This window comes from Dipodomys spectabilis, unplaced genomic scaffold (genome assembly GCF_019054845.1).
Source record: "Dipodomys spectabilis isolate Male_0828 unplaced genomic scaffold, ASM1905484v1 ptg000039l, whole genome shotgun sequence".
NCBI classification, from domain to species: Eukaryota; Metazoa; Chordata; class Mammalia; order Rodentia; family Heteromyidae; genus Dipodomys; species Dipodomys spectabilis.
In genome coordinates this window covers 146,575-171,338 of record NW_024870716.1, presented here as the reverse complement: position 1 = coordinate 171,338, position 24,764 = coordinate 146,575, and the positions used below count along the sequence as shown (strand labels likewise).

The 24,764-nt window shown below is 38.3% G+C and overlaps 1 protein-coding gene across 7 annotated transcripts in view; it reads left to right on the top strand.

Annotated features, from left to right (window-relative positions):
• Positions 1-21,260, top strand: part of Larp4 (La ribonucleoprotein 4) — a 169,805-nt gene extending 148,545 nt beyond the window's left edge. For 6 of the 7 annotated variants that reach the window (XM_042677475.1, XM_042677476.1, XM_042677474.1 and 3 more), the window contains 9 exons: positions 1,353-1,406; positions 4,561-4,773; positions 6,810-6,913; positions 11,330-11,542; positions 12,411-12,459; positions 15,343-15,501; positions 18,127-18,251; positions 18,728-18,896; positions 20,155-21,260. In XM_042677475.1, the coding sequence (XP_042533409.1) occupies positions 1,353-1,406; positions 4,561-4,773; positions 6,810-6,913; positions 11,330-11,542; positions 12,411-12,459; positions 15,343-15,501; positions 18,127-18,251; positions 18,728-18,896; positions 20,155-20,493 (1,425 nt within the window). In that variant the 3' untranslated portion in view covers positions 20,494-21,260. The remainder of the gene's footprint in view (positions 1-1,352; positions 1,407-4,560; positions 4,774-6,809; positions 6,914-11,329; positions 11,543-12,410; positions 12,460-15,342; positions 15,502-18,126; positions 18,252-18,727; positions 18,897-20,154) is intronic. The other variant, XM_042677478.1, reaches the window with a different exon arrangement.
• Positions 21,261-24,764: the final 3,504 nt, after the last annotated feature.

Here is a 24,764-nt window from a genome sequence, read left to right as displayed (position 1 = left end):
TTCAGCTCAAGGAAAGCTCTACCACTGGAGCCACAGCTCCACTTCTGGTTTTCTGGTATTTAATTGGAGATAAAGAGTCTCACAGACTGACTTTGAAGCATGATCCTCAGATCTCCACCTCCTGAGTAGTTAGGATTAAAGGATTAAAAGTGTGAACCTTCAAAGCCCAGCTTAATGAATGATTTTTTGTGTCCGGGGCCCGAGCTCTGGGCCTGGGCGCTGTACCTCAGCTCTTCAGCTCAAGGCTTGAGCCACAGCGCCACTTTCAGCTTTTTGCTTTATGTGGTGCTGAGGAATCAAACCCAAATCCTCAGGCAGGCAAGGCTCTACCACTGAGCCACCTTCCCAGCACCCCAATGAATGATTTTTTAGAGTCTTTTTTATTTTGGTTGGTTGTGGGGCTTGACCACAAATGATTTTTAATAAATCTTTTTTCCGGTTGTCACTCTCCTGCATCTTTATTTGTTCATGTAATGACGACTTTTATACTCCTTTTTTTTTTTTTGGGTCCGGTCGTGGGGCCTGAACTCGGGGCCTGGGCACTGTCCCTCAGCTCTTCAGCTCAAGGCTAGCGCTCTACCACTTGAGCCACAGAGCTACTTCCGGCTTTTTTCCTTTTGCTTATGTGGTGCTGAGGAATCAAGCCTAGGGCCTCTGGCATGCAAGGCAAGAGCTCTACCACTGAGCCACCTTCCCAGCCCCTATACTCCTTTATTTTTATTTATTTATTTTTGCCAGTCCTGGGGCTTGAATTCAGGGCCTGGGGCTGTCCCCAAGCTGCTTTTTGCTCAAGGCTAGCATTCTACCACTTTAGCCATTGCACCACTTCTGGTTTATATTGTTTGTGGTACTAAGGAATCAAACCCAATTCGTGCATGCTAAGCAAGCACTCTACCACTGAACCACATTCCTAGCCCTTAATGAATGATTTTTAAGACAGTCTTGTTAGGTAGTCCATACTAGTCTTGACCTTCGTCTTTCTACGTCAGCCTCTGTAGTGCTGGGCTTACAGCTATTATATTTTATTCTTAATTATTATTACTTCTTACATAAAGATAAAAGAAACAGTATGCCTTTGAAACAAATATATATGATATCTTTGTAAAATAAATCATTTTATTTTTTTAATTCTTCATCTTAGGTTATTTGATTGAATCATTTTAAATTGATACATAGTGGTGTAGCTGTATTTGAATATTGCATGTGGACTATACTTAAATTTTTATTTTTCATTTCCTATTAGCTTTAGGATTGTTACTTCAACTTTAAAAGTTATTACAAACCTGCTTTATTCAGTAAAAATGTATTTAATGTTGAATGCTAATAACAATTATTTTCTGATTGGTTAACAGGCTTTTAAATATTTAAGAGAAGAAGTTAAAACATTTCAGGGCAAGCCAGTCATGGTAAGAAACATTTGTAAATGCAGTAGAGGATCATGGGAAACAAATAAAATGGACAGATAAAGACAATTTTGGCTTGTATGTTACTTCAGCAATTTAGTTAATAGGGCATCAAGATACTCTGTACAGTCGTTTTTGTTCTTTTAAACAGAATTGCATCATGTTTTTGTTTGGTGCCCATTCAAAACCTTTAAGTCCCAATCTCAAAACACATAATAGTAATAATTTTTAGTAATAGATAAAATACATTTTCAGTACTTTCAACCCATTTTACTATACCTCATTGCTACTTTGACATCCAACCATTTGGGAACCTAGGAATTGTCATTGAGGTAATTGATGACACTTCCTCACTATCTTACATGTTTAATCTGTTCTCAGGTCCCATAAAAATCTGTCTTCAAACTTCTTTCCATCATTATTGCCATTGATTAGACTTGAACTGTTGGAATGGCCTCATAACTGCTGTGCCTTCAGCTTTCCTATTCTCCACATTGCCACTAGAGCTGCCATTCTAAAAATTTTCTAAACCTACACCATTTTGATATGGTCCTCATGCTCCATGTGATACTTTTATTCTCATCATTTCTTGTAAGTGTAATACATTATTTTTACTAAACTCCTCTCTTGTTTTCTTACTATGAACTAATTTCTGTTTTTAGCCCTTAACATATATTAACTTACTTTATTCTTTAAAATTTTAATGAGATTAGATACTCTTCTCCATATTACTAGTAAAGAAAACAAGAATAAATTACCCAGTTTCACTTGACTAGCAAGTGAAAGAACCAAGATAAGAGTAGCTTGGTACTTATTAAGAAGTATATAAGCTGGGCTAGCTAGCCACTCAGGAGGCTGAGATCTGAGGGTGGTGGTTCAAAGCCAGCCCAGTGAAGAAACTCTTATATACAGTTAACTACAAAAAAGTCAAGAAGTGGAGCTGTGACTCAAATGGTAGCTTGCTACCCTTGAACATAAAAGCTCAAGGACAGCACCCAGGCTCTGACTGAGTTCAAGCCCCAGGATTGGCACTAAAAAAAAGAAGCTATGTATCAAACACTGTTCTAAGAACTTGACATAGTTAAATCTCATTATTGCTGTGCAGTGGTGTATTACTACTAGTTTATGTATTACACAACTAGTCTTATAATGTATTCTGTCTTTTAATGCCACTGTTTCTTCTTCGAAGTGCTCAGGATATTCTTCAGCATCTTCTAAGAGATTTGACTATTCATATTTATATTTAGATATTTGGCACGGTTCTTTTATCTGGTATATTTTGTACAATGCAGTACACAAAAATACAAGTATAAAAAGTTGCCGCATCTCTTTGAGATCCACTTTAGGCTCTTTATTACTTTTTTGCCACTCTACTTTCCTGAACTAATACTGCTACTCTAATCACCATAGTTTTATAATATCCTTTTTTCCATAAGCAGTATTAAAAAAAAACTTTTATTTTTCTGAATTGCCTTAACTATTCTTAGGCTACTACTTTTCTTTGTGGATTTCAGAATGTTTACCAATAAAGAACCAAAAAAAAAACCATATTGGAATTATGAGTTTATACTTTAAAAAATTGGTAGATTGCATTTAATGGAATTGCATTCATTTATTGTTAAATTGAGGACAGTTTGAAGTTTTACGTTACAATTATTTTAAGTGATATGTTAGTACTAATTCTGGTCTATTGTGGCTCCTTAATGATTTTGAGGGGGGGGGGGGGGCGGGGGTCAGTCATGGGGTATGAACTCAGGGCCTGGGTACTGTCCCTGAGCTCTTTTTGTTCAAGGCTAGAGCTCTAACACGTTGAGCCACAGACCCACCTCTGGTTTTTTTGGTTGTTAGTTGGAGATGTCTCTCACAGACTTTCTTACCTGGTATACTTTGAACCATGATCCTCAAATCTCAGCCTTTTTAGTAGCTAGGATTACAGGAGTGAGCCACCTGTACACAGTTCTAAGTGAAATTTATATTGGGGTTTTACTTACTTAGGGGGTGCTTTTGGGTTTTTTTGTTTTGAAAAAAAGCAGCAACCTTCCTGAAGTCCTTTAGTGGGTCTTTTGGGTTATCAACCAAAGATATTTTCTCTAAAAATAGTTACTGTTTTAATTCTTATACCTTGGGCATTGTCCCTGAGCTTCTTTTGCCTTAGGGCTAGCACTCTATTACTTTAGCTATAGCGCCACTTCTGGCCTTTTCTGTTTGTGTGGTACTGAGCAATTGAACCCAGGGCTTCATGCATGATAGGCAAGCAGTCTACCATGAAGCCACATTCCTAGCCCCTCTTCCATCTTTTTTTGGGGGGGGAGGGTCTGGTGTTGGTCATAGGGCTTGAACCCTGGGCCTGGGCGCTGTCCCTCAGCTCTTCAGTCAAGGCTAGCACTCTACCACTTGAGCCACAGTGCTCCTTCCTGTTCTCTGTGTTTATTGGAGATGAGTATTTCATGACTTTTCTGCCCTGGCTGGCTTTGAACTCTGATTCTCAGGTCTCAGCCTCCTGAGTAATTAGGATTACAGCATGAGCCACTGGTACCCAGGTCTTAAATCTTTCTTTTATTCTCTTTTTCTTCTTACTTTTGTTTTTGTTGTTGCCAGTGCTGTTGTTGCCAGTTTGAGCTGAAACCTTACTCAGTTTGCTTACTTAGGTGCCATTTTACCATTTGAACCTTGCTTCCAGTCCCTGTTTTACTGTTTTGACTTGTGGGTTTATTTTATTTTATTTTTGGTCGTGGGTCTTGAACTCTGGGCCTGGGTGCTGTCCCTGAGCTTTTCAGCTTAAGATGAGCACTCTACCATTTGAGCCACAGCTCCACTTCTGGTTTTCTGGTGGTTCATTGGAGATAAGAGTCTCACAGCCTTTCCTGCCTAGGCTGGCTTTGAACTATGATCCTCAAAACACAGCCTCCGGAGTAGTTAGGATTACAGGCTTGAGCCTGCAGTGCCCAGCAACTTTTGTATTTTTATCTTGTTTATTCTGACCTTTCCCAAGCACATGCTTTTTTGTTAAGGTTATCAGTTTTTTTGTCCTTTCTTCTAGGTATTGTTAACAGAAACAATATAGTCAAATAAAAAGATGAAAATGTAAATTAGCATATTTTTAAAAACAAATTTACATTTTGTCTTAATGTTACAATGTGTTCCTTTTTTTTTCTAGGCAAGGATAAAAGCCATCAACACGTTTTTTGCTAAAAATGGTTACAGGCTAATGGATTCAAGTATGTATAGTCAGCCCATCCAGACTCAAGCCCAGTTTCCCTCACCAGTGTTTATGCAACCTGTATATAGTCCCCACCAACAGTACTCCATCTATAGTCTTGTGCCTCAGTCTTGGTCTCCAAGTCCTGCACCTTACTTTGAAACACCACTGGTAAGTGAGATCCTTATTGAATGGTGAAATAAATTTTCATCAGGTTAAATTTGAAGAAATCATCTAGAGTAGTAGTTCATTTGTTTAGTGTTGATACAGGTTTTTTCCTGGCTTTTAAATTGTGATATGGGTTGATATGGATATCTAATTGCAGTTTCATTCTTTCTTTTTTTGTGCATGAGTATGTTCATATACATGCTGATAACAGGACTTGGACTCCAGGCCTTGAGCTCTTATTGTGGCTGGTACTCTACCACTTAAGCCACACCTCCATTTCTGGCTTTGTCTTAGTTAATTGGAGATGAGAGTCACAATTTTGACTACCTAGGCTGGCTGCAGGTCTCAGCCTCCTGAATAGCTTTGATTGTAGTTGTAAGCCACTGACACCTGGCTTTGCCCTTTTATTCTTTAAACTGTGAGTGAATTGAAAGAAGAAACTAAGTTCTGTATAAGTTTAACTTTTTTTGTCAGTCATTGGGCGTGAACTCTGGGCCTTGGCACTGCCCCTGAGCTCTTCAGCTCAAGGCAAGTGCTCTACCACTTGAGCCACAGCACCACTTCCGGTTTTCTGGTGGTTAATTGGAGATGAGTCTTATGCACTTTCATGCCTGGGCTGGGTTTGAACCGTGATTCTCAGATCTCAGCTTCCTGAGTAGCTAGGATTATAGGCATGCACCACTGTCACCCAACTGAGTTTAAATATTTTTATTGTTATGAAGTTTTCCCAAAAAGGAATGTTCCTTATTAAGTATTGAATTAGTGATACATTATTTATAAATTCAAGGGTATATGACATGAACATTGCAAAAGATTAAATTCTTTTGTACAGTGAAAGAAGTTGATGTTTATGATTTATCTGACGCTATATATGTATACACACATGCATGCACACTTTTTTTTTTTTTTTGCCAGTCCTGGGGCTTGAACTCAGGGCCCAGGCACTGTATCTGAGCTTCTTTTGCTCAAGGCTAGCACTGTACCACTTGAGCCACAGTGCCACTTCCAGCTTTGTCTATGTATGTGATACTGAGGAATCAAACCCTGGGCTTCATGCGTCCTAGGCAAGCACTCTACCACTAATGCACATCCCAGTCCTTTAGTCTATATTTTTTTACTTCAAGGTGTTTTTTTTTTTTTTGTCAGTCATGGGGCCTGAACTCTAGACCTGGGCGCTGTCCCTCAGCTCTTCAGCTCAAGGCTAGCACTCTACCACTTGAGTCACAGTGCCATTTCTGGCTTTTTCTGGTTATATGGTGCTGAGGAATCGAACCCAGGGCCTCATGCGCAAAGGCAAGCACTCAACCTCTGAGCCACCTTCCCAGCCCTACTTCAAGGTTTTTTTTGTTGTTGTTGTTCTTAGTTTTGTCGTTTATGTAGGCTTGTACTCATGGCCTGGGTGCTGTCTCTGTTTTGCTCAAGGCAGCACTGTACCTCTTTGAGCCATAACACCCACTTCTGGGTTTTTGAGTGATTAATTGAATATGAGTTTCCTGGGGACTTTCCTGCCCTACCAGGCTTCGAACTAATGATCCTCATGATCTTAAGATCTCAACCTCCTAAGTAGTTAGGATTACTGGTATGAGCTACTGGCATCCAGCTTAAAAAGTTATTTTTATTAGTGTATATTAACTGTACAGAATGAGAGGGGTTTTTTTTGTTTGTTTCGTTGGTTTTTTTTTCGTGGTCCTGGAGCTTGCTCGTCCTCTTGTCCCGAGCACTGTCCCTGAGCTCCTTTTGCTGATTGCTAGTGCTCTACTATTTGAACCACAACTCCACTTTTGTTTTTTTTCTGTGACTAGTTGGAGATAAGAGTCTCATAGATTCAAAAGCCAGCCTGGATTGGTTCCATGATTCTCAGATCTCAGCCTTCTGAGTAGCTAGGATTACAATCAGCCACTAGTACCAGCCAAAATGAATGGTTTTATCGTTGTTTCCATACATGTATATGCACTTTGGTCATTTTCAGATCCTCTCTTACTTCCTCCCCATTTTTTCTTTACCATTAATATTGTTTAAACATTAAAATTGTATTCTAGGCTCCCTTTCCCAATGGCAGTTTTGTGAACGGCTTTAATTCACCAGGATCATATAAAACAAGTGCTGCTGCTATGAATATGGGTCGACCATTCCAAAAAAATCGGTAAGAAATCATAGCTGAAATTATTTTAAACACTTTCTAATAGTTCTTGAGGAATTACTGTATTAATAGCAGTGGTTATTGGGAGACTCAGTAAAAAGGCCTTTGTTTATTTTTACAGGAAGTGTGTTAATTCAGTTTAGTATTCATAAAGCTACTTTAACTTATGAGTTGATAATGTTTGTGAAAGGACTAGGGGGCTCCCATTTTTATTTAATAAAAATGAGAATAAAGAAAAGATCTGGGCACTGGTGGCTCACATATATAATCCTATCTTCTGTGGAGGTTGAGATATTAAGATTAAGGTTTGAAGCCAGCCATAGGCTGGAAAATCTGTGAGATTTTTATCTTCAATTAACCAACTCCCCCCACCTCACTCTTTCCAAAAAAAAAAAAAAAAAAAGCCTTGAAGTATAGCTGTGGCTCAAGTGGTAGAGCACTAGCCTTGAGCACAAAAAGCTTAGAGACAATATGTTATGTAAGCTCTCCATTCAAGCCCTCGGACTGGCACCAAAAATAAAGACAATACTAGCCGGGCGCCAGTGGCTCATGCTTGTAATCCTAGCTACTCAGGAGGCTGAGATCTGAGGATTTCCGTTCAAAGCCAGCCAGGGCAGGAAAGTCCGTGAAACTCTTTATCTCCAATAAACCACTGGAAAACCGGAAGTGGCTCTGTGGCTCAAGCGGTAGAGCGCTTGCCTTGAGCTGAAGAGCTGAGGGAAAGCGCTCAAGCCCAGAGTTCAAGACCCACGACCCACCAAAAAAAAAAAAAGATACTGTAGCAATCTCACATGATAACTAATATCTAAATGCCACTTAGTATATTGAATGAGAAGTCATTTGGGATATCTTTGAGGTTTGAAATGTTAAGTAATTTTAGTAAACAGTGTGCGAATTGTATTAGTGTAAGATATGTATTATGTATATTTTGTTAATTAAGAAATAGAAATGTGGAAGTTTAAATATTCTAAGAGCATGTAGCTTGTGACTGGCTTTGATTTAAACCCATGCAGTTTGATTGACTCCAAAAGTTTGCACTTAAAAGTATAATGTTCATAATAAATTATTAGGGGGTTGAATATATGCCTCAGTGGTAGCTTTGTATGTGCAAAGGCCCTGGGTTTGATCTCTAGCACTGCCAAGGGGAACAAGTAAACTATTAGGAATCCTAGTAACTATTTTCTATCATACAGAGATCTATAAGCCTTTTACATACTATTTTCTATAAAAGTACCAGCTGATAATCTCAGAGTAAGTGTAACCAAAGACTGGTGGCTCACATCTGTAATCCTAGCTACTCAGGAGGCTGTGATCTAAGGATCATGGTTCAAAGCCAGTCTGGGCAGGAAAGTCTGAGAGTCTTATCTATAATTGGTAAAGTACTCACCTTGAGGCAGTGCCTAGGCCAGAGTACTCCCAAAAATAATAATAATAATTTAAAAAAAGGAATAGTCAGGAGCCAATGGCTCACACTTGTAACCCTAGCTACTCCGGAGGCTGAGGCTAGTGGTTCAAAGCCAGCCTGGGCAGGAAACTCCGTGAGATTCTTATCTCCAATAAGCCACTAGAAAACGGGAAGTGGCACTGTGGCTCAAGTGGTAGAGTGCTCGCCTTGAGCTGAAGAGCATAGGAACAGCGCCCAAGCCCAGAGTTCAAGCCCCACAACCGACCAAAAAAAAAAGGGAAATGCCTGATGGCTTAGAACTACTCAGTAGTTTTCACATTGATTATTTATTGTTTGCCCCTTTTGGGAGCCTCTTAATTTTGAAATTCGGGTTTTTTTGCCCGAATGATTTCTTTTTGTGACTTTCAGTCTTTTGCCACTTCTAATTTTCTTCTTGACCCTTTGGTAAAGAGATCCCATGGAGTATATTTTTAAAAGATGAATTCTTGGAACTTAGTCCTTTTTGTGAGGCTTTTCAAAACATGCTTTATTGAAGAAAGGAGCCTCACAGTATAAATAAAAAATATTCTTCTCGAGGCATTCACTTATGTGCTACCTTTTAGTTGTCAGGATTTGGAGTCCTTCTTTGACTGATGAATAACCCATTCATCAAATGCTTTAACCCAAAGCATTTGAAAGTTTTTTTTTTTAAGTACTGGAAGAGTTCTACATAAATCAAATGATAACTCTGAAGATCTACTGCTTTTCAGAGTGTGGCAGCCTATGTTTGTATCCTGGCTACTTGGGTGGGTGAGATGGGGAATATCACATTTTAAGGGTAATTCTGGCACAAAAAAAAGTTAGCAAGAGCTCAGCTCAACTAATAAGGCAGGCATAGTGGACTCAGCTACATTAAAGCCATGTGTTGGAACATCTGTCTAAGGCCATCTCCTATTGAAAACAAGTGAGACCCTGCCTGAAAAATAACTAACACGAAAGAGCTAGGAGTGAGGGTCAAGTGGTAGATCTCCTGCCTATCAAGTATGAGGTCCTGAGTTCAAACTTTCCCAAAAGACCTGAGGCAGAGGGATCATTCAACCTCAGGAGTTGGAAACTAGCCTGGGAAAAAATAGAGAGATTTTTGTCACCAAAAATAAAAAGGTAATAATGATGATGGTCTGATGCAGGATGCCTTATAAACACAAAATGATTTGTGCCTTACATGACTTGATAATGTAACTGCAATTAACTCCAAGACTCATTATTACAGGGACATGAATATAATAGATACACTGTCCCCTAACTGCAACCCTGTTGTTTAGAAAAGATTAATTTCAATGAGTTTATATATCTATAAAGACAATAATGTTTGAATCTGGAAATACCTTTATTAGTGTATAGTTTTAACTCATTTACAGACAAAAGAAAGTGAAGGGTGAATAGCTGAGTGCCATGGCTCACACCTGTGAACCCAGCTACTTGGAGGCAGAGATAGGAGGATCAAGGTTGGGAACCAGTCCAGGAAAAAAGTTAAGTGCACCCCTATCTCAAAAACAAGCTATATATAGTGATTTGCTTCTGTAATCCTACCTGTTTGGGAGCTGAGTAGGAAAGCCACAATCCACAATCCAAGTTCTGCCTAGACAAAGGTGGAAACTCTATTTAGAAACCCTAAAAGTACAAGGGACTGAGACATGGCTTAAGTGTTAGTACTGATCTAACAAGTTCAAAGATCTGAGTTTAGTCCTCTGAACAGCTGGGGGGGGGGGGGGGGATAAAGAAAAATGAAGCTAAGTATAGTAAAAATCCTGTCAGGATTAAGATTAGAACAACTACTCCAATAAGCTGGGAAGGGTTTTACTTAAAAATAATTTTATTAGAGCTAATCACAGTTGATAAACTACTCATGATAAGATTACTTACAATGAAAAACAATATTTATTTAAAAATACTTAATCTTCTGGGTGCCAGTAATCCTAGTTACTAAGGAAGTTGGGATCTGAGGATTGTAGTTCAAAGCTAGCCCAGTCAGGAGGAAAGTTCTTGAAACTCCAATTAGCTAGCAAAAAATTGGAAATAGAGGTATGGCTCGTGTTAAAATGCCAATCTTGAACTTAAAAGCTAGGCTAGAACATGAGGTCCTAAGTTTAACCCCCAGTACCAGTATAAAGGAAAAAAAGCACAAAGAGAAAAACAAAATTTGATCTTTCACATGTGTGTGACTGATATGTTATTAATTAATTACAAAAATAATACATTAATACTTTCTTGTATTTATAGCTTTTAACCAAAACCACAACATGGTTTTCTCCTTACTTCTAAGAGTTGTCAGCTAACAGGCCTTTATTCTGTAAAGTTAACCAGCAAAGAAAAAAAATTGAAAGTCTGTTTATATTAGAGAATCTGTTCATATTAACTAGATGGCCTAGTGATGATCACTAGTTCTACTCAGAATAGGATTAACTTTCAAAAGCCCCAGCATTTTTCTTCTCTTCTTACATAATTTTTCTTTCACTTCTGCCTTTATTTTTGTTTCCTTCCTTTGCTTTATAATTTCTGTCTTTATTCTTTTTTCTGTTGCCTGGATTGAGATTGTAAATCCCTCTCTGTGAAGGGTAAGATTATGAGATCTGAGGGCTGTTGAAACCTTCTAAATAGATATGTAAATAGCATATTTACCTTCTGAGGCCGTTTTCAGGTATAATAAATAGCAAATGTTTAAACTGTGAGGTTATACCGATATTTTCTTTACTGTTAAATCTATTTGGAGGCCAGTTTGGCAACACATACCTGTCTAACCCCAGCTATTCAGGAGATAGAGTCAGGAAGATAGAGTATTTGGCACCAGTAAAGGTGTAACTCTGTCTCAAAAACAAATAGTTTGGATATTGCTCAAGTGGCACAAAGCCTTGGTTTCAATTCCTAGATCTATACCCCTCCAACAACAACAATAAAAATTAGAAGCCAATTTTTAGCCTGAAGGTTTTTCTATCTAGAGTCATCCTTTCATGTATGTGATCTTATATTTCTTTTAGTGTGAAGCCTCATTTTAGATCATCCAGTGGTTCAGAACACTCAGCAGAGGGCTCTGTGTCTTTGGGGGATGGACCATTGAACAGATCTAGTTCAAGAAACTTTCTACCTGAACGACATAACCCTACAGTCACAGGGAATCAAGAACAAACTTACTTTCCAAAGGAGACTCCCATTTTACAGATGGAACAGAATGGGGACTATGGTAGGGGCAGGTAAGGAAATAGGGGTATAAGAAAACTCTTTATTCATCTTAAATATTTAAATATAGCTGGGGGCTAGTGGCTCAACCTATAATCCTAGCTACACAAGAGGCTGAGGATCACAGTTCAAAGCCAGCCTGGGCAGGAAAGTTCAGGAGACTCTTATCTTCAATTATCCACCAGAAACCAGAAGTGGTGCTGTGGCTCAAGTGGTGGAGTGCTTGCCTTGAGCTGAAGAGCTGAGGGACAGCACGCAGGCCCAGAGTTGAAGCTCCATGACCACCTTCTCCTTCCCCCATTTTTTTTTAATATAGTCACTTTAAATACTTGAATATTTTTCTAATGATTTTTGTTCTTGATAATTTAATAATTATTGTTTGGTTATCCTAAATATATTGTCCACATAATGTGGGATTACAAGGTTTGGGTTGTTTCGTTTTTGGTTTGGAGCAGGTTTGGCAGTGCTGAGCATTGAACCCAGGGTCTCAGGTATATGTTAAGCAAGTGCTCTTTCATTGGCCATAGCCCCAAACCTAGAAGTTTTTGTTTTGTTTTTATAATTACTAAGAAATATAGAGTACCCATAGGGAATATAATTCTGAATCAGAAGTTTATATCATGAAATTTATTTTACCGAGGAAAGAACTGCTTAGAAAAATTATGTACCCAATTGTCTGTCAGTTTTAATTTCTTTCAGTTTACTAAAAATAGGAGTGGGATTATATCTAATTCTCATTTTCTTCTAGTGTAAAGGGCATACTAGTAATAAAACAGGGCCAGCAAGAATGAAAAATAGCTATAGATACAACAAATCTTCATCTTTGGTAGAATGTGTATATTTTAATTATGAACTGTTCCACCCCCTCTTTTATTGTTAAAGGAGAACACTCTTCAGAGGTCGTAGAAGACGGGAAGACGACAGGATTCCTGTAAGTATTAACCTCTTTCTTTTTTTTTTTTAGATACAGATCTGTGTGTGTTTTTTTTTTTTTTTGAGCCCGGTCGTGGGGCCTGAACTCTGGGCCAGGGCGCTGATCTTCAGCTCAAGGCTAGCGCTCTACCGCTTGAGCCACAGCGCCACTTTCAGCTTTTTTCTTTTTTGCTTATGTGGTGTTGAGGAATGGAACCCAGGGCCTCATGCATGCAAGGCAAGCGCTCTACCACTGAGCCACCTTCCCAGCCCCTATATAGTTTATTTCAACCAGTGTTAACCCCTCTTTCGGTCTACTTTATCCTCCCCCTTAAGGTTTTTTTTGTTGTTGTAGTTTTAGCACTTTAACTCAGTACCTGACACTTTCATTGTTGGCTAGCATTCTATTAACTGAGTCTGGGCCAGGACACTGTCCCTCAGCTCTTCAGCTTAAGGCTAGCGCTCTATCACTTGAGCCATAATACCACTTCCAGCCTTTTCTGCTTATGTGGTGCTGAGGAATTGAACCCAGGTTTTCATGCATGCAAGGCAAACACTTTGCTACTGAGCCACCTTTCTAGCCCTTCTGCTTCCTCTTTAAAACAGTTTACACTGGTTTCAATGTGAGGTGTTTTGTCTGCGTGTGCGCGTACGTGTGCACGCTGTGCTTGAACATAGGGCCTAGGCACTGTCCCTGAGCTTTTATGATTCAGGCCACAGTTCCACATTCAGCTTTTTGGTGGTGAATTGGAGATAAGAGTCTCATGACCTTTCCTACTTGGCTGGCTTGGAACCTTGATCCACAAATTTCTGCCTCCTGAGTAGTGAGGATTTAGCTGTGAGCCACTGGTACTTGACTCGTTCTATTTTTGTACTTACATATAAAGTATTCTAACCATACTCACCCTCATTCAGTATTTTTAATCTTAAATTATATCCTTTAGTTTGTTTCCCTCCCTCCCTCTCTCCCTCCCTCCCTCCCTCCCTCCCTCCCTTCCTCATTTTTTCCTTCCTTTCACCAGTTCTAAGGCTTAAACTCAGGGCCAGGGCTCTTTCTCTGAACATTTTTGTTCAAGGCTAACTAGCTAGCGCCCTATCACTTGGTCCATAGCTCCATTTCTGGATTTTGGGTGACTAATTGGAGATAAGGGTGTTACAGACTTTCCTGCCCTGGCTGGCTTGCAATCTCCATTCTTAATCTCAAGCCTCCTGGTAGCTAGGATTACAGGTGCCTAACCAGATAACATTTTTTTCTGTTGTGACTAATGAGGCCTTGACTTATTACTTGTCTTTCCTTCCTGTTTATTTTATTGATTATAATCAGGATAACTAAATAGAGTCTGAGCTAGGTTCCTATTTTTTTTCTTTTTTGTCAAGCATGGGACTTGAACTCAGGGCCTGGGTGCTCTCCCCGAGTCTTTTTTGCTCAAGGCTAGCACTTACTACTTGAACTACAGTGTCATGTTACCTTGTTTGTTAGTTAGTTGGAGATAAGTTTCATGGACTTTCCTGCCCGGGCTGGCTTTGAACAATGATCCTCAGATGTCAGCTTCCTGTGAAGCTAGGTTTGTAGGTGTGAGCCATCTACACCCTGCTTTTTAGCAGTGACTTTTTGAGGTATGCCATTACAGTACTGCACATGAATCCTCAAGTCGTTCTGAATAAATGGAGGGGCAAACCTAGATTTAGAATCTGGTTATTATGTTATTATAGCACCATACTAAACCAACTGAGCTAACTAGCCACTTGTTATTATGTTGAAAATCTTACGATTTACAGTTAAAAGGAGACAAGCATGCTCTCCCCCCACCCCTTTATTATTTTTTTAAATATTGGAGCTTGAACTCTGTCTGGGCCTGGGCATTGTCTCTGAGCTTCTTTTGCTCAAGGCTAACACTCTACCACCTGAGCCACAGCTCCACTTCTGGCTTTTTGGTAGTTTATTGGAGATAAAAGTTAATGAGTTTTCCTGTTTGGGCTGGATTTGAACCACAATCCTCAGATCTCTGCTTCTGAGTAGCTAAGATTACAGACATGAGCCAATGGCATGCTTTCCAGAATGAAGGGAAAGTATAAGAGCCTTTGTGCAGAAACTATATTTTATCTAGAAAGAATATGGAGAATTTGTAAGCTTATAGCAACTAAAGTGATAAGTTTAGATTAGTACAGGGTACCATCTGAAGAGGAAATAAGTCGAATAGATCTCCCTTTTTTTTTTTTTTGTCGGTCGTGGGGCTTGAACTCTGGGCCTGGGCGCTGTCCCTCAGCTCTTCAGCTCAAGGCGAGCGCTCTACCACTTGAGCTACAGCGCCACTTCCGGTTTTCTGGTGGTTTATTGGAGATAGGAGTCTCACGGTCTCTCCTGCCTGGGCTGGCTTTGAACCGCGATCCTCAGATCTCAGCCTCCTGAGTAGCTAGGATTACAGGCGTGAGCCACCAGCGCCCGGCTCCCTTTTTTTTTTTTAAGACAAGAGCAGAGATTTACTTTATTTAATTTTCATTATTAAACTAATAATGAATTTAAACATTCTGAAGGGAGAGCAGGGAAGATGGCTCAGTGGTAGAGTGCTTGCCTTCATGCATGAGGCCCTGGGTTCGATTCCTCAGCACCACATACATACATACATACATACATACATACATACATACAACCGTAGATAGAAAAAAAAACAAGAGGAAGCGGACTAAATATAACTTAACATAAGTAGAACTGGAATAGAACTAATGAGAGATAAACTCAAATGAGAGTCTAGGAAACAAGTTATACTTTAGTTATACTTTATACTTTAAATAAATATTGTTTGGTTGGTTTTTTTTTTTTTTTTCCAGCTTCTGTGTGGAGAGAATCGAGTAGGCATATGACCTGTTTAATCATTTGTGGAATTTGTTTGTTTATTTTAAGAGACCTCATCCTTCAGCTGAAACAAAAGCTTCAACACCAAAGTTTGACTTACTAGCTTCAAATTTTCCTCCATTGCCTGGAAGTTCATCAAGAATGCCTGGTGAACTTGTTTTGGAGAATAGAATGTCTGATGTTGTTAAAGGTGTCTACAAAGAAAAGGTAAACATGAAGCATCAGTATGATTCTCATTTTGTGGAAGCATTCTCAGGCATTGATTTCAAGGTTGTTGTTTAAAATTTCACTTGCAAGTTGTATGTATTTCTTTTTTGTTTTTTGTTTGTTTGTTTTTGTCTGTCATGGGGCCTGAAATCTGGGCCTGGGCTCTGGCTCTCATCTCTTCAGCTCAAGGCTAGCTAGCGTTCTACCACTTGAGCCACAGCGCCACTTGTGGCTTTTTTTTGCTTACATGTTGCTGAATAATCGAACCCAGGGCCTCATGCATGCAAGGCAAGTACTATACCACTGAGCCACCTTCCAAGCCCAATTATATGTATTTCTATTATAGTTTTCACTTGTGAAGTTTTCAGCATTAATTTTTTTTTTTTTTTTTGGGCCCGGTCGTGGGGCCTGAACTCTGGGCCTGGGCGCTGTCCCTCAGCTCTTTAGCTCAAGGCTAGTGCTCTACCATTTGAGCCACAGCGCCACTTCCGGCTTTCTTCTTTTTGCTTATGTGGTGCTGAGGAATCGAACCCAGGGCCTCAGGCATGCAAGGCAAGCGCTCTACCACTGAGCCACCTTCCCAGCCCCTAGTTTTCAGCATTACTAAGAGTGTTTTTTTAAATTCCAGTGAAGCTGCATAAGGCCACAAAATGTGTGCCCTTATGTTAAATGTTTTTTCTCATGTTAAATTCAACACAAGATTTAGTGGTAATAACTATTTTGTTATAGTAGTAAGTACATTCACATTGTTGTACAGCTAGTCTAGAACTCATCTTCAAAACTAAAACTTTTTATTTATTTATTTTTATGTTTTTGTCGGTCATGGGGCTTAAACTCTGGGCCCAGGTACTGTTGTCCCTAAGCTCTTTAGCTCCAGGGAGTCGCTCTACCACTTGAACTACAGCACCGCAACTTTTTATCTATTAAACACCATCTTCTATTTCCCCCTGAGCCCCAGGTAACTACCTTCTACTTTGTTTTTATAAATTGACTCTTGCAGGCACAAAAATAACTAGAATCAGGGGCTAGGAAGGTGGCTCAGTGGTAGAGCGCTTGCCTTGCATGCCTGAGGCCCTGGGTTCAATTCCTCAGCACCACATAAGCAAAAAGAAAAAAGCCGGAAGTGGCGCTGTAGCTCAAGTGGTAGAGCGCTAGCCTTGAGCTGAAGAGCTAAGGGACAGCGCCCAGGCCCAGAGTTCAGGCCCCACGACCAGACCCTCTCCCCCCCAAAAAAACAACAACAAACAAACAAAGAACTAGAATCATAAAAGTATTTGTCTTTCCATGACCTGGCTTATTTTCATAGTAGGATGCCATCAGGATTTTAATTCACTTTATTTTTTATTTATTTATTTTTGCCAGTTGTGGGGACTGAAATCTGGGCCTGGGTGCTGTCCCTCAGCTCTTCAGCTCAAGGCTAGTGCCCTACCACTTGAGCCACAGCACCACATCTGGCTTTTTTTTTTCTGCTTATGTGGTGCTGAGAAATCGAACCCAGGACCTCATGTATGCAAGGCAAGCACTCTACCACTGAGCCAACTTCCCAGTCCTTAATTCACTTTAAAGGTTTATCAGTACTCATTTTTTAAACTTATTGACTAGTAATAACTTTTTGACAGAGAGGATATACCAGCTTTTGCTTATTCATGTATCATTTGTCATTTGGTGGACATTACCTTTGTTTTCACTTTGTGTAATATAAATTATGGTACTGTGATAATTTGTGTGGTAGTGCTCTCTTCTGCAGCACATATACTAAAATTGGAATGGTGTAGAGAAAATTAGCATTAACATTTGTGTGATAAATTCCCTACAGCCTTTTTTTTTTTTTAAACCCCCCTCCCCCCCCCCCCCCCCCCCAAAAAAAAAGTCTTGCTATGTAGCACAGGCTGGCCTCAAACTCATGATCCTTCTAGTCATGACCACTATACAGATAAACTCTTAATTGTTGTTTTTATTTGGACATATCTTTTTAATTAATTTATTATGGGATAGCTCTGTTTACCTTTTAAGTAACTGCCAGGTTATCTTCTAATGCACTGCCAGTGTATCGTGTTCTGGTATCTCTGTATCATAACCAACACTTGTTAATATCTGTTGTGGTTTTTTGTTTTATTTTGTTTGTTTGTTTTGTTTTGTTCAGTTGTAGGGCTTGAACTCTGGGTCTGGGTGCTGTCCCTCAGCTCTTCAGCTCAAGGCTAGTGCTCTACCACTTGAGTCACAAGGCCACTTCTGGTTCTCTGGTAGTTAATGGGAGATGAGAGTCTCGGACTTTCCTGCCTGGTCTGGCTTTGTACCTCGATCCTCAGATTTCAGCCTCCTGAGTAGCTAGGATTACAAGAGTGAGCCACTGGCACCTGGCTTGGTTTGGTTTTTGAGATAAGAATTTCAGGCTGCCAAGGTGGCTTCAAACTCATATCCCAAGTGATGAGAATATAGGCATGCACCATCACACCCAGCTAATGTCTGTCTTTTTTGTTATTATAGGCATCATGGGGATATAAAATAGATGGCTTCTCACTGCTGACTAAATCATACTGGACATCTTTTCCTGTGCTTTTTGGTCATTTATCTTTTCAGGAAAAATGTCTAAATGTAATTTTAAAATACCTTTTTTCTTTTAAGGACAATGAAGACTTGAGAGTTGGTTGCCCAGTACCTGCAGAAGATGAACAGACAGACTGCACTTCAACCCAGCAACTCAGTATAAGTAACAGTCCTCCATGTACAACTGAACTTCCTGTGTTAAGGTACATATTTCAGAAAAGATCTTAAATATTAAAGTATTTTTTCTTAACCGAAACTTGGGTAGTGTACAGTTGTAATCACATGATGCAGAATACTGAGTCAAGCAGATGGAGAGTTTTGAGGCCAGCTTGGGTTACTATTGCAAAACCTTCTTTTAAAAAGAGTTATTGAGCCGGGCACCAGTGGCTTATGCCTGTAATCCTAGCTACTCAGGAGGCTGAGATCTAAGGATCGAGGCTCAAAGCCAGCCCAGGCAGGAAAGTCTGTGAGACTCTTATCTCCAATAAACCACTCAGAAAACCAGAAGTAACCCTGTGGCTCAAATGTTAGAGCACTAGCCTTGAGCTGTAGAGTTCAGGGATAGCACCAGACCCAGAATTCAAGCCCCATGTCCTACCAAAAAAATTTTTTTTCTTCTCATTAGCAGCTGAACCATTTTTGTGTACTATTCTTAACGTCTAGCTCCTCTTTTCCTTAGCACAACTAAGCAAGAGAAGGATCTGATAGAAGATTCCACTGTTCAGAAAGATGTTCTCAATCAGGTGACTGTACCAGTTTCTTCCCCAAGTACTGCAAAACCATCAAGGGCAAACACTGCTTCACCTTGCAATAGTAGCACAAATGTACCCGTAGCTGTGGCCCTACAGGTAACTTGAAGAATTCAATTTATGCAATACAATACAATCGATAATGTAAAACTTATTTATTCAAATGATACCTTGTTATAGCAGAGTATTCCAAGTGAGAGCTTCCTGAATCAGAAAGAAGCTAAAGGAGTTAAAGTGGGGCTGGGAAGGTGGCTTAGTGGTAGAGTGCTTGCCTAGCATGCATGAAGCCCTGTTCAATTCTTCATAACTATATAAACAGAAAAAGTCAGAAGTGGCTCTGTAGCTCAAGCGGTAGAATGCTACCCTTGAGCAAAAGAAGCTCAGGGACAGTGCCCAGGTCCGGAGTTCAAGCCCCAGGATTGGCAAAAAATAAAAGAAAAAAAAGACTTAAGGTCATTAAGAAATGGGAAGTTGTAGTCCTGTTAAAGAGTTGAAGAAGTTGTTATTCACTTTTCTTTTTTTGTTTTGTTTTTTGTTTTTTTTGGGTCCGGTTGTGGGGCCTTAACTCTGGGCATGGGTACTGTCCCTCAGCTTTTCAGCTCAAGGCTACCGTAACTCTACCACTTGAGCCACAGCGCCACTTCTGGCTTTTTTCTTTTTGCTTATGTGTGCTGGGGAATCAAACCCAAGGCCTCATGCATGCAAGGCAAGCGCTCTACCACTGAGCCACCTTCCCAGCCCCTCACTTTGCTTTTTTTTTTTTTGGTTGCCTTTTTTCCCCTTCTGATCATATTACAGTTAAAGGAAATTATGGTAAATTTACCATTTGGGAGCTAGCATTAAAAAAACACTTAACCCTCTTAAAACCCTCTTACTACCCTCTTAATTTTTTCATTGCTGATCCTGGGGTTTTAATCTGGGGTTTCCTGTCCTGAGCTTTTGTCCTCTACCACTTGAGCCATACCTCCACTTATAGCTTTTTTTGGTACCTAATTGGATGTAAGTCTCTTTCATTTCCTGGACAATTGGAACTATTCAGAAGATAGTTGCCTATGCTGTGTCTTTAAGATTTTTTCCTGTGTCCTCTTAGTTTCAAAATTTCAGGCCTTACATTAAGATCTTAGTACATGTTGAATTTTTGTGCAGAGGATCTAGTTGCAGTCTTCTAAAGTGGATATTCAGTTTTTTCAAAAACATGTCTTATTTTTTAATATATGTTTGTATTTTAATAATAGCAGAGTTTGTAAAGTACTTTCCTTCTCCTAGAAGGTAACTTTTTGCTTTTCTTGTGGTTAAACTGACTCTGTTTTATACTTAAAGAATATAAACTAAAAATTTCTTTCTTATCCCTTTAAAGGAACCCAGAAAGTTAAGTTATGCTGAAGTGTGCCAAAAGCCACCTAAAGAGCCATCTCCAGTTCTTGTACAGCCACTACGGGAACTTCGCTCTAATGTAGTGTCTCCCACCAAAAATGAAGAGAATGGAGCCCCTGAGAAGTTGGTTGAGAAACCACATGAGAAATCAGAAGCAAGGGCTAGTAAAGATTATCCTGGCTTCCGAGGCAATACCATTTCCAGGGGAGCAGCTGGAAAAATCAGGGAACAGAGACGCCAGTTTAGCCATAGGGCTATACCTCAGGGAGTGACTCGACGTAATGGCAAAGAGCAATATGTGCCACCCAGATCACCAAAGTAAAACAAGCAAACAAACAAACACAAAAAAGCAACTATTCAGAAACTTTCTCTCTTCCCATTAAACTTGAGCCGTGGCTATATTGAACTGTTTGGAGGAGAGGAGGTAGCCAGGAAGGAAACTGAAAGTATGTCCTTAAATCATTATGGATTTTGGAATTGTGAGTAGTAGGATCCCAAAATTCATCTCTAAAGTGATTTTAAAATGCTGGAGGATTCCAATCAATATAAATATATATATATAAATACATATATATATATATATATATACTCATAGATAAAATATAATTTTCTATTTTTGTTTTGATTTTAATTTGCAGAGGTTGTTCTGCCTAGAATCAATTTTGAGGGTTCGGATTTAGCTTGGGGGAAACAAAAACATCCTTCAGTATAGGAGATGAGGGAGTGAGAGAAAATATTTTTTGAAGAAGCATTTCTGTAAAAATTAGAAATTACTTTTTTAAATCTATTTCAAGTTTGGCTTGGAGAATGCCATCTCTGAGTATATGGCCTTGTGTTGTAAAGCAGATCAGTGGCTGGGGTGACTGTTGTGGGTATGAGTGTATACTAGAGTGATTTAAGCCAAATCTGTTGTCATGTTAGTAAATGATTTGAAACTGAATGTAATACTTGAGTAGATTTTTTTTTCTAGTTTGAAATTTAGTTTTTGAATTTACTAATACTACATTCAAAAAGCTGTTAAGCTGTGATTGTACTTGGAGATGTGACTACCAATCAGTTTGATACTCAAGAAAAGAATGGGGGTTATTTTAAAAAATTGATGGATTTCAGAGGCTTAAATTGCCTTGTGGGTTTCCCCCCCCTTAAAATGGGAAACAAAAGGTTTTGTTTCTTAATTTGTTACTCTTTATTCTTTGAGACTGCCTACCCCAAAGGCAATATAAGCATTCACCTACTGAATTGTATGTTTCTAGCTTTGACCAATTTAGTTGAACTTATAAGTGTTCTAAATTTCAGAATTGAGCATTGAAGTGTTTTACTCTTCTGTAGACTATTAGGTTCCAAGATGGTAGGGGCAGACTGACCTGCCAGTAATTTATTTTTGTTAGTGTTAAAGATGAAACAATGTAATTGATTTTTAAAATAAGTAGTATAGAAGAGGAAAAAAAATTTAAAAGATTAACTTGGGAGGAGTTTTTTTTTTTTTTTTTTTTTGTGTTTACAATGTATTTATCACCTTCCTTCCCTCTCTTCAAAAAAAAAAAAACAAAACACACAGGAAGTCAAGAGACTTTTGAGATAAGGTGAGAAAGATGGTTGAAGAAAAATTAATGCATAATTCCTCGGTGAATAAAGTTGTAGCTGCCATATACTAAATAGGAAAGTTTATATGCTGGCATTTAGAAAAAGGCTAAAATATTAAAAACCATGTTGCATTAATCTATTTTAAGACATACCATGTTCAGAGTTCTATGTAGGTGGGGTTTTATTTTTTTGTTCTGTGGATAGTTTATAATAGTACAAACTGTCCGTTATGTTAGTGAGTTACATATGTACAAATTGCAACTGTAAATTGTGAACACTGGAAAGCACCATTGTGACATAGAGTAAACATCTTAGTAATATATTAAAATGAATGTAAATGGAGGTTAAAATTACATTACTGTGAAACTCATCTTCTAAGTTAAGTTTTTGAGATTTATATTAGTAAGTACCCATTAAGAGCTTTGAAAACACTGCACATATCTGTACAAGCCAGAATTGTTATGATTTCTTTGTAACTTATTCAGCTTAGCAATTGCTTTTCATTTGGTGAGTTGATAACATGGTATAATCACTCAGTTTGAAGCTATTCATTTCTACACACTTCTTAACAGTTATCTACTAGATTAAACAAACAACTACTTATACTAAAAGTTTAGAGAACTTTTAAAACAAATAATAATCATTGGTTACATCTGATAAAAAGTGCTCATTCTGGTTTACTTAGATAACATTGCGGTTGGTAGAAATGATTAACAGTGTTAACACCCTATGAATGCTTTGGATTTCAGAGAATAAACATTTTGTAAAAATCACTTGGTAAGGATTTATAAAGTTAATTATTGCACTTAAAATGGAGGTCACCCTTCTGAAAGATGTAGTATTGAATTACTTTTATGCTTGTTTGGATTTTTTATAGTCCACCAATTTCTAAAAATTTACAGGTTAGCTTTTTGTTTGTTTGTTTTTAAATAGTGCCGGAGATTGAATCCAGGGCCTTCCACATGGCTATGCAAATACTCTACCACTGATCTGTACCCCCAATCCCTAAATGTTAATTGATACACAGAGTTTTTGAGGAAAGAAAATGTAATTCTTGCTTTTTCTCCAAAATGTCATTGACTGTAGAAATTTAAAGATATGATTTTTTTTTCCATAAAACTAATTTGCCTCTTCAAAATTAAATAGTTCCCGTTTGAAGGGATGTAAAGGGAGGAATAGTGTGTGTGTGTGTGTGTGTGTGTGTGTGTGTGTGTATATATATGTAATATATATATTCACAGTATGTATTTAGCATTTATTTTATTGCAGCAGATTTAAGGTTTGTATCTAAGTGATGCCTGTGAGTTGTATGAAACTTGGCTTATCCCAGCACTACTCTGATGTGGGTGGGTGTTCATTGTAGTTCAGCTATTTATTGGTTCTTTAGAAGGAGGAATTTAAATATCAAAGTTGTCAGTCTCACAGCTTAACATTTATTTGGCCTATTGGAGGCCAAAATATCTAAATGTGTGATATCTAAATGTGTGCTACAGTTTTCTGTCATAGTTCTGTGTGAAAGAGAGTACTAAGTCATACAAGTTCATAACCTTGCACTTCATAGCAAAGGTACTTAGAGACATTACAAAACCTGTCTCCATTTTCTGTCTTGGGAAATAAGGTTTTCATATTGTCTAAGGTCTGTCTGTAACCTAGGAAATCTCCATCTTGCCAGATACAGACATTGGTATTTAAAGCAATCCATGTAAATTTCCTTTTTCAACTGGATTTTGGAAGATAAGACCTTTCAAGGCTAAGAGTTTGTTATCTTACATGCTCAATTTGCAAGTAATCAAATGGCATGCATTATTTCTAATTTAATTTTGGCTCCTAAAGTTAAGGTAGCTTGAATATTGTTTCACATTCCTTTATCTCTTTAAATAACCTGCTTTACTTTGTAAAAGGCTTAATAATGGGATGTTAGCATCTTCAGTGTAAGGGAGAATAATAACCCTGAAACAAAATATTCAACACTTTCTCTAGTTTTATTAGTTATGGCCTTAAAAAATTAAGTCTCTTGACCTAAATGTCCACTGGTTTTACTTTGACACAGTTAAACAACACTGGGGTTAAATTGCTCTGGTATTTGTTGGCAATATATATTAACCAGATTTTAAAAGTACCAATTTTGGTTTTTTTTTATGCAAAAGGTAAAACTCAAAAAGGGCAGTGTAAATCCTTTTGAGGAGTTTTTATAAATTCTTAAATATAATATATGATGGATTTTTTTCTAATTTTTTTATATTTCCTTACAGTTTGGTGGCCACTAACTTAACTTTAGGCTTTTTTGGCATATGCCGATATGGATAGTCTGAGCTTTGAGGAAGACTCTTGGATATGTCAGTTTTCATTAGGTGAATTGAGGACATTTTAAGAAGTTGAATTTGTTTTCAGGTTGACAATAAATTCTCTTTTAAAATTTATCTGATTATTATATAACTTAATGTTTATTTTTGAAAGCTAAGAACTTTTTATTAATCTCTAAGTAGACAATTCAAAAAATTGCAACTCAGATGTCTACAAGCTTTATTAAATGGTTTTATTTTCAGTTTTACAGTAAAGAACACTGATTAGTGTATACAAAGAAATGCCCACATCAATGTTCCTTTTGTTTTGTTTTGTTTTTAAATCCTGGTTCAGGTGTCCCTGAGTGACATATCTCAAGTGTTGGGGAGTGGGGTGTCAGAACTAGTTATCTGGCTTTCTATTTTGTCCATTGCTTAGGTTTGTCCTGTTGTCAAAACTGTCCCTCCCAAAAAATGTTGTGGCACATGCTCATGCATAAAATGTTAAAATGAGTACATCCTTATATTTGTATTTGTTTTCAACATTGCCAAGGTGCTATGGGAAATTAAAATAACAAAATTAGAAAAAATAAAATTATTAAAAAGCAAAACTGTTTTCCTTTTCTCTAGGTGTTATATGTCTCATGTCTTATCAGTAATTTTTTTCTCGTAGAGGGTTGGTCATGGTACTTGAACTCTGGGCCTGGGCACTGTCCCTGAGCTGAAG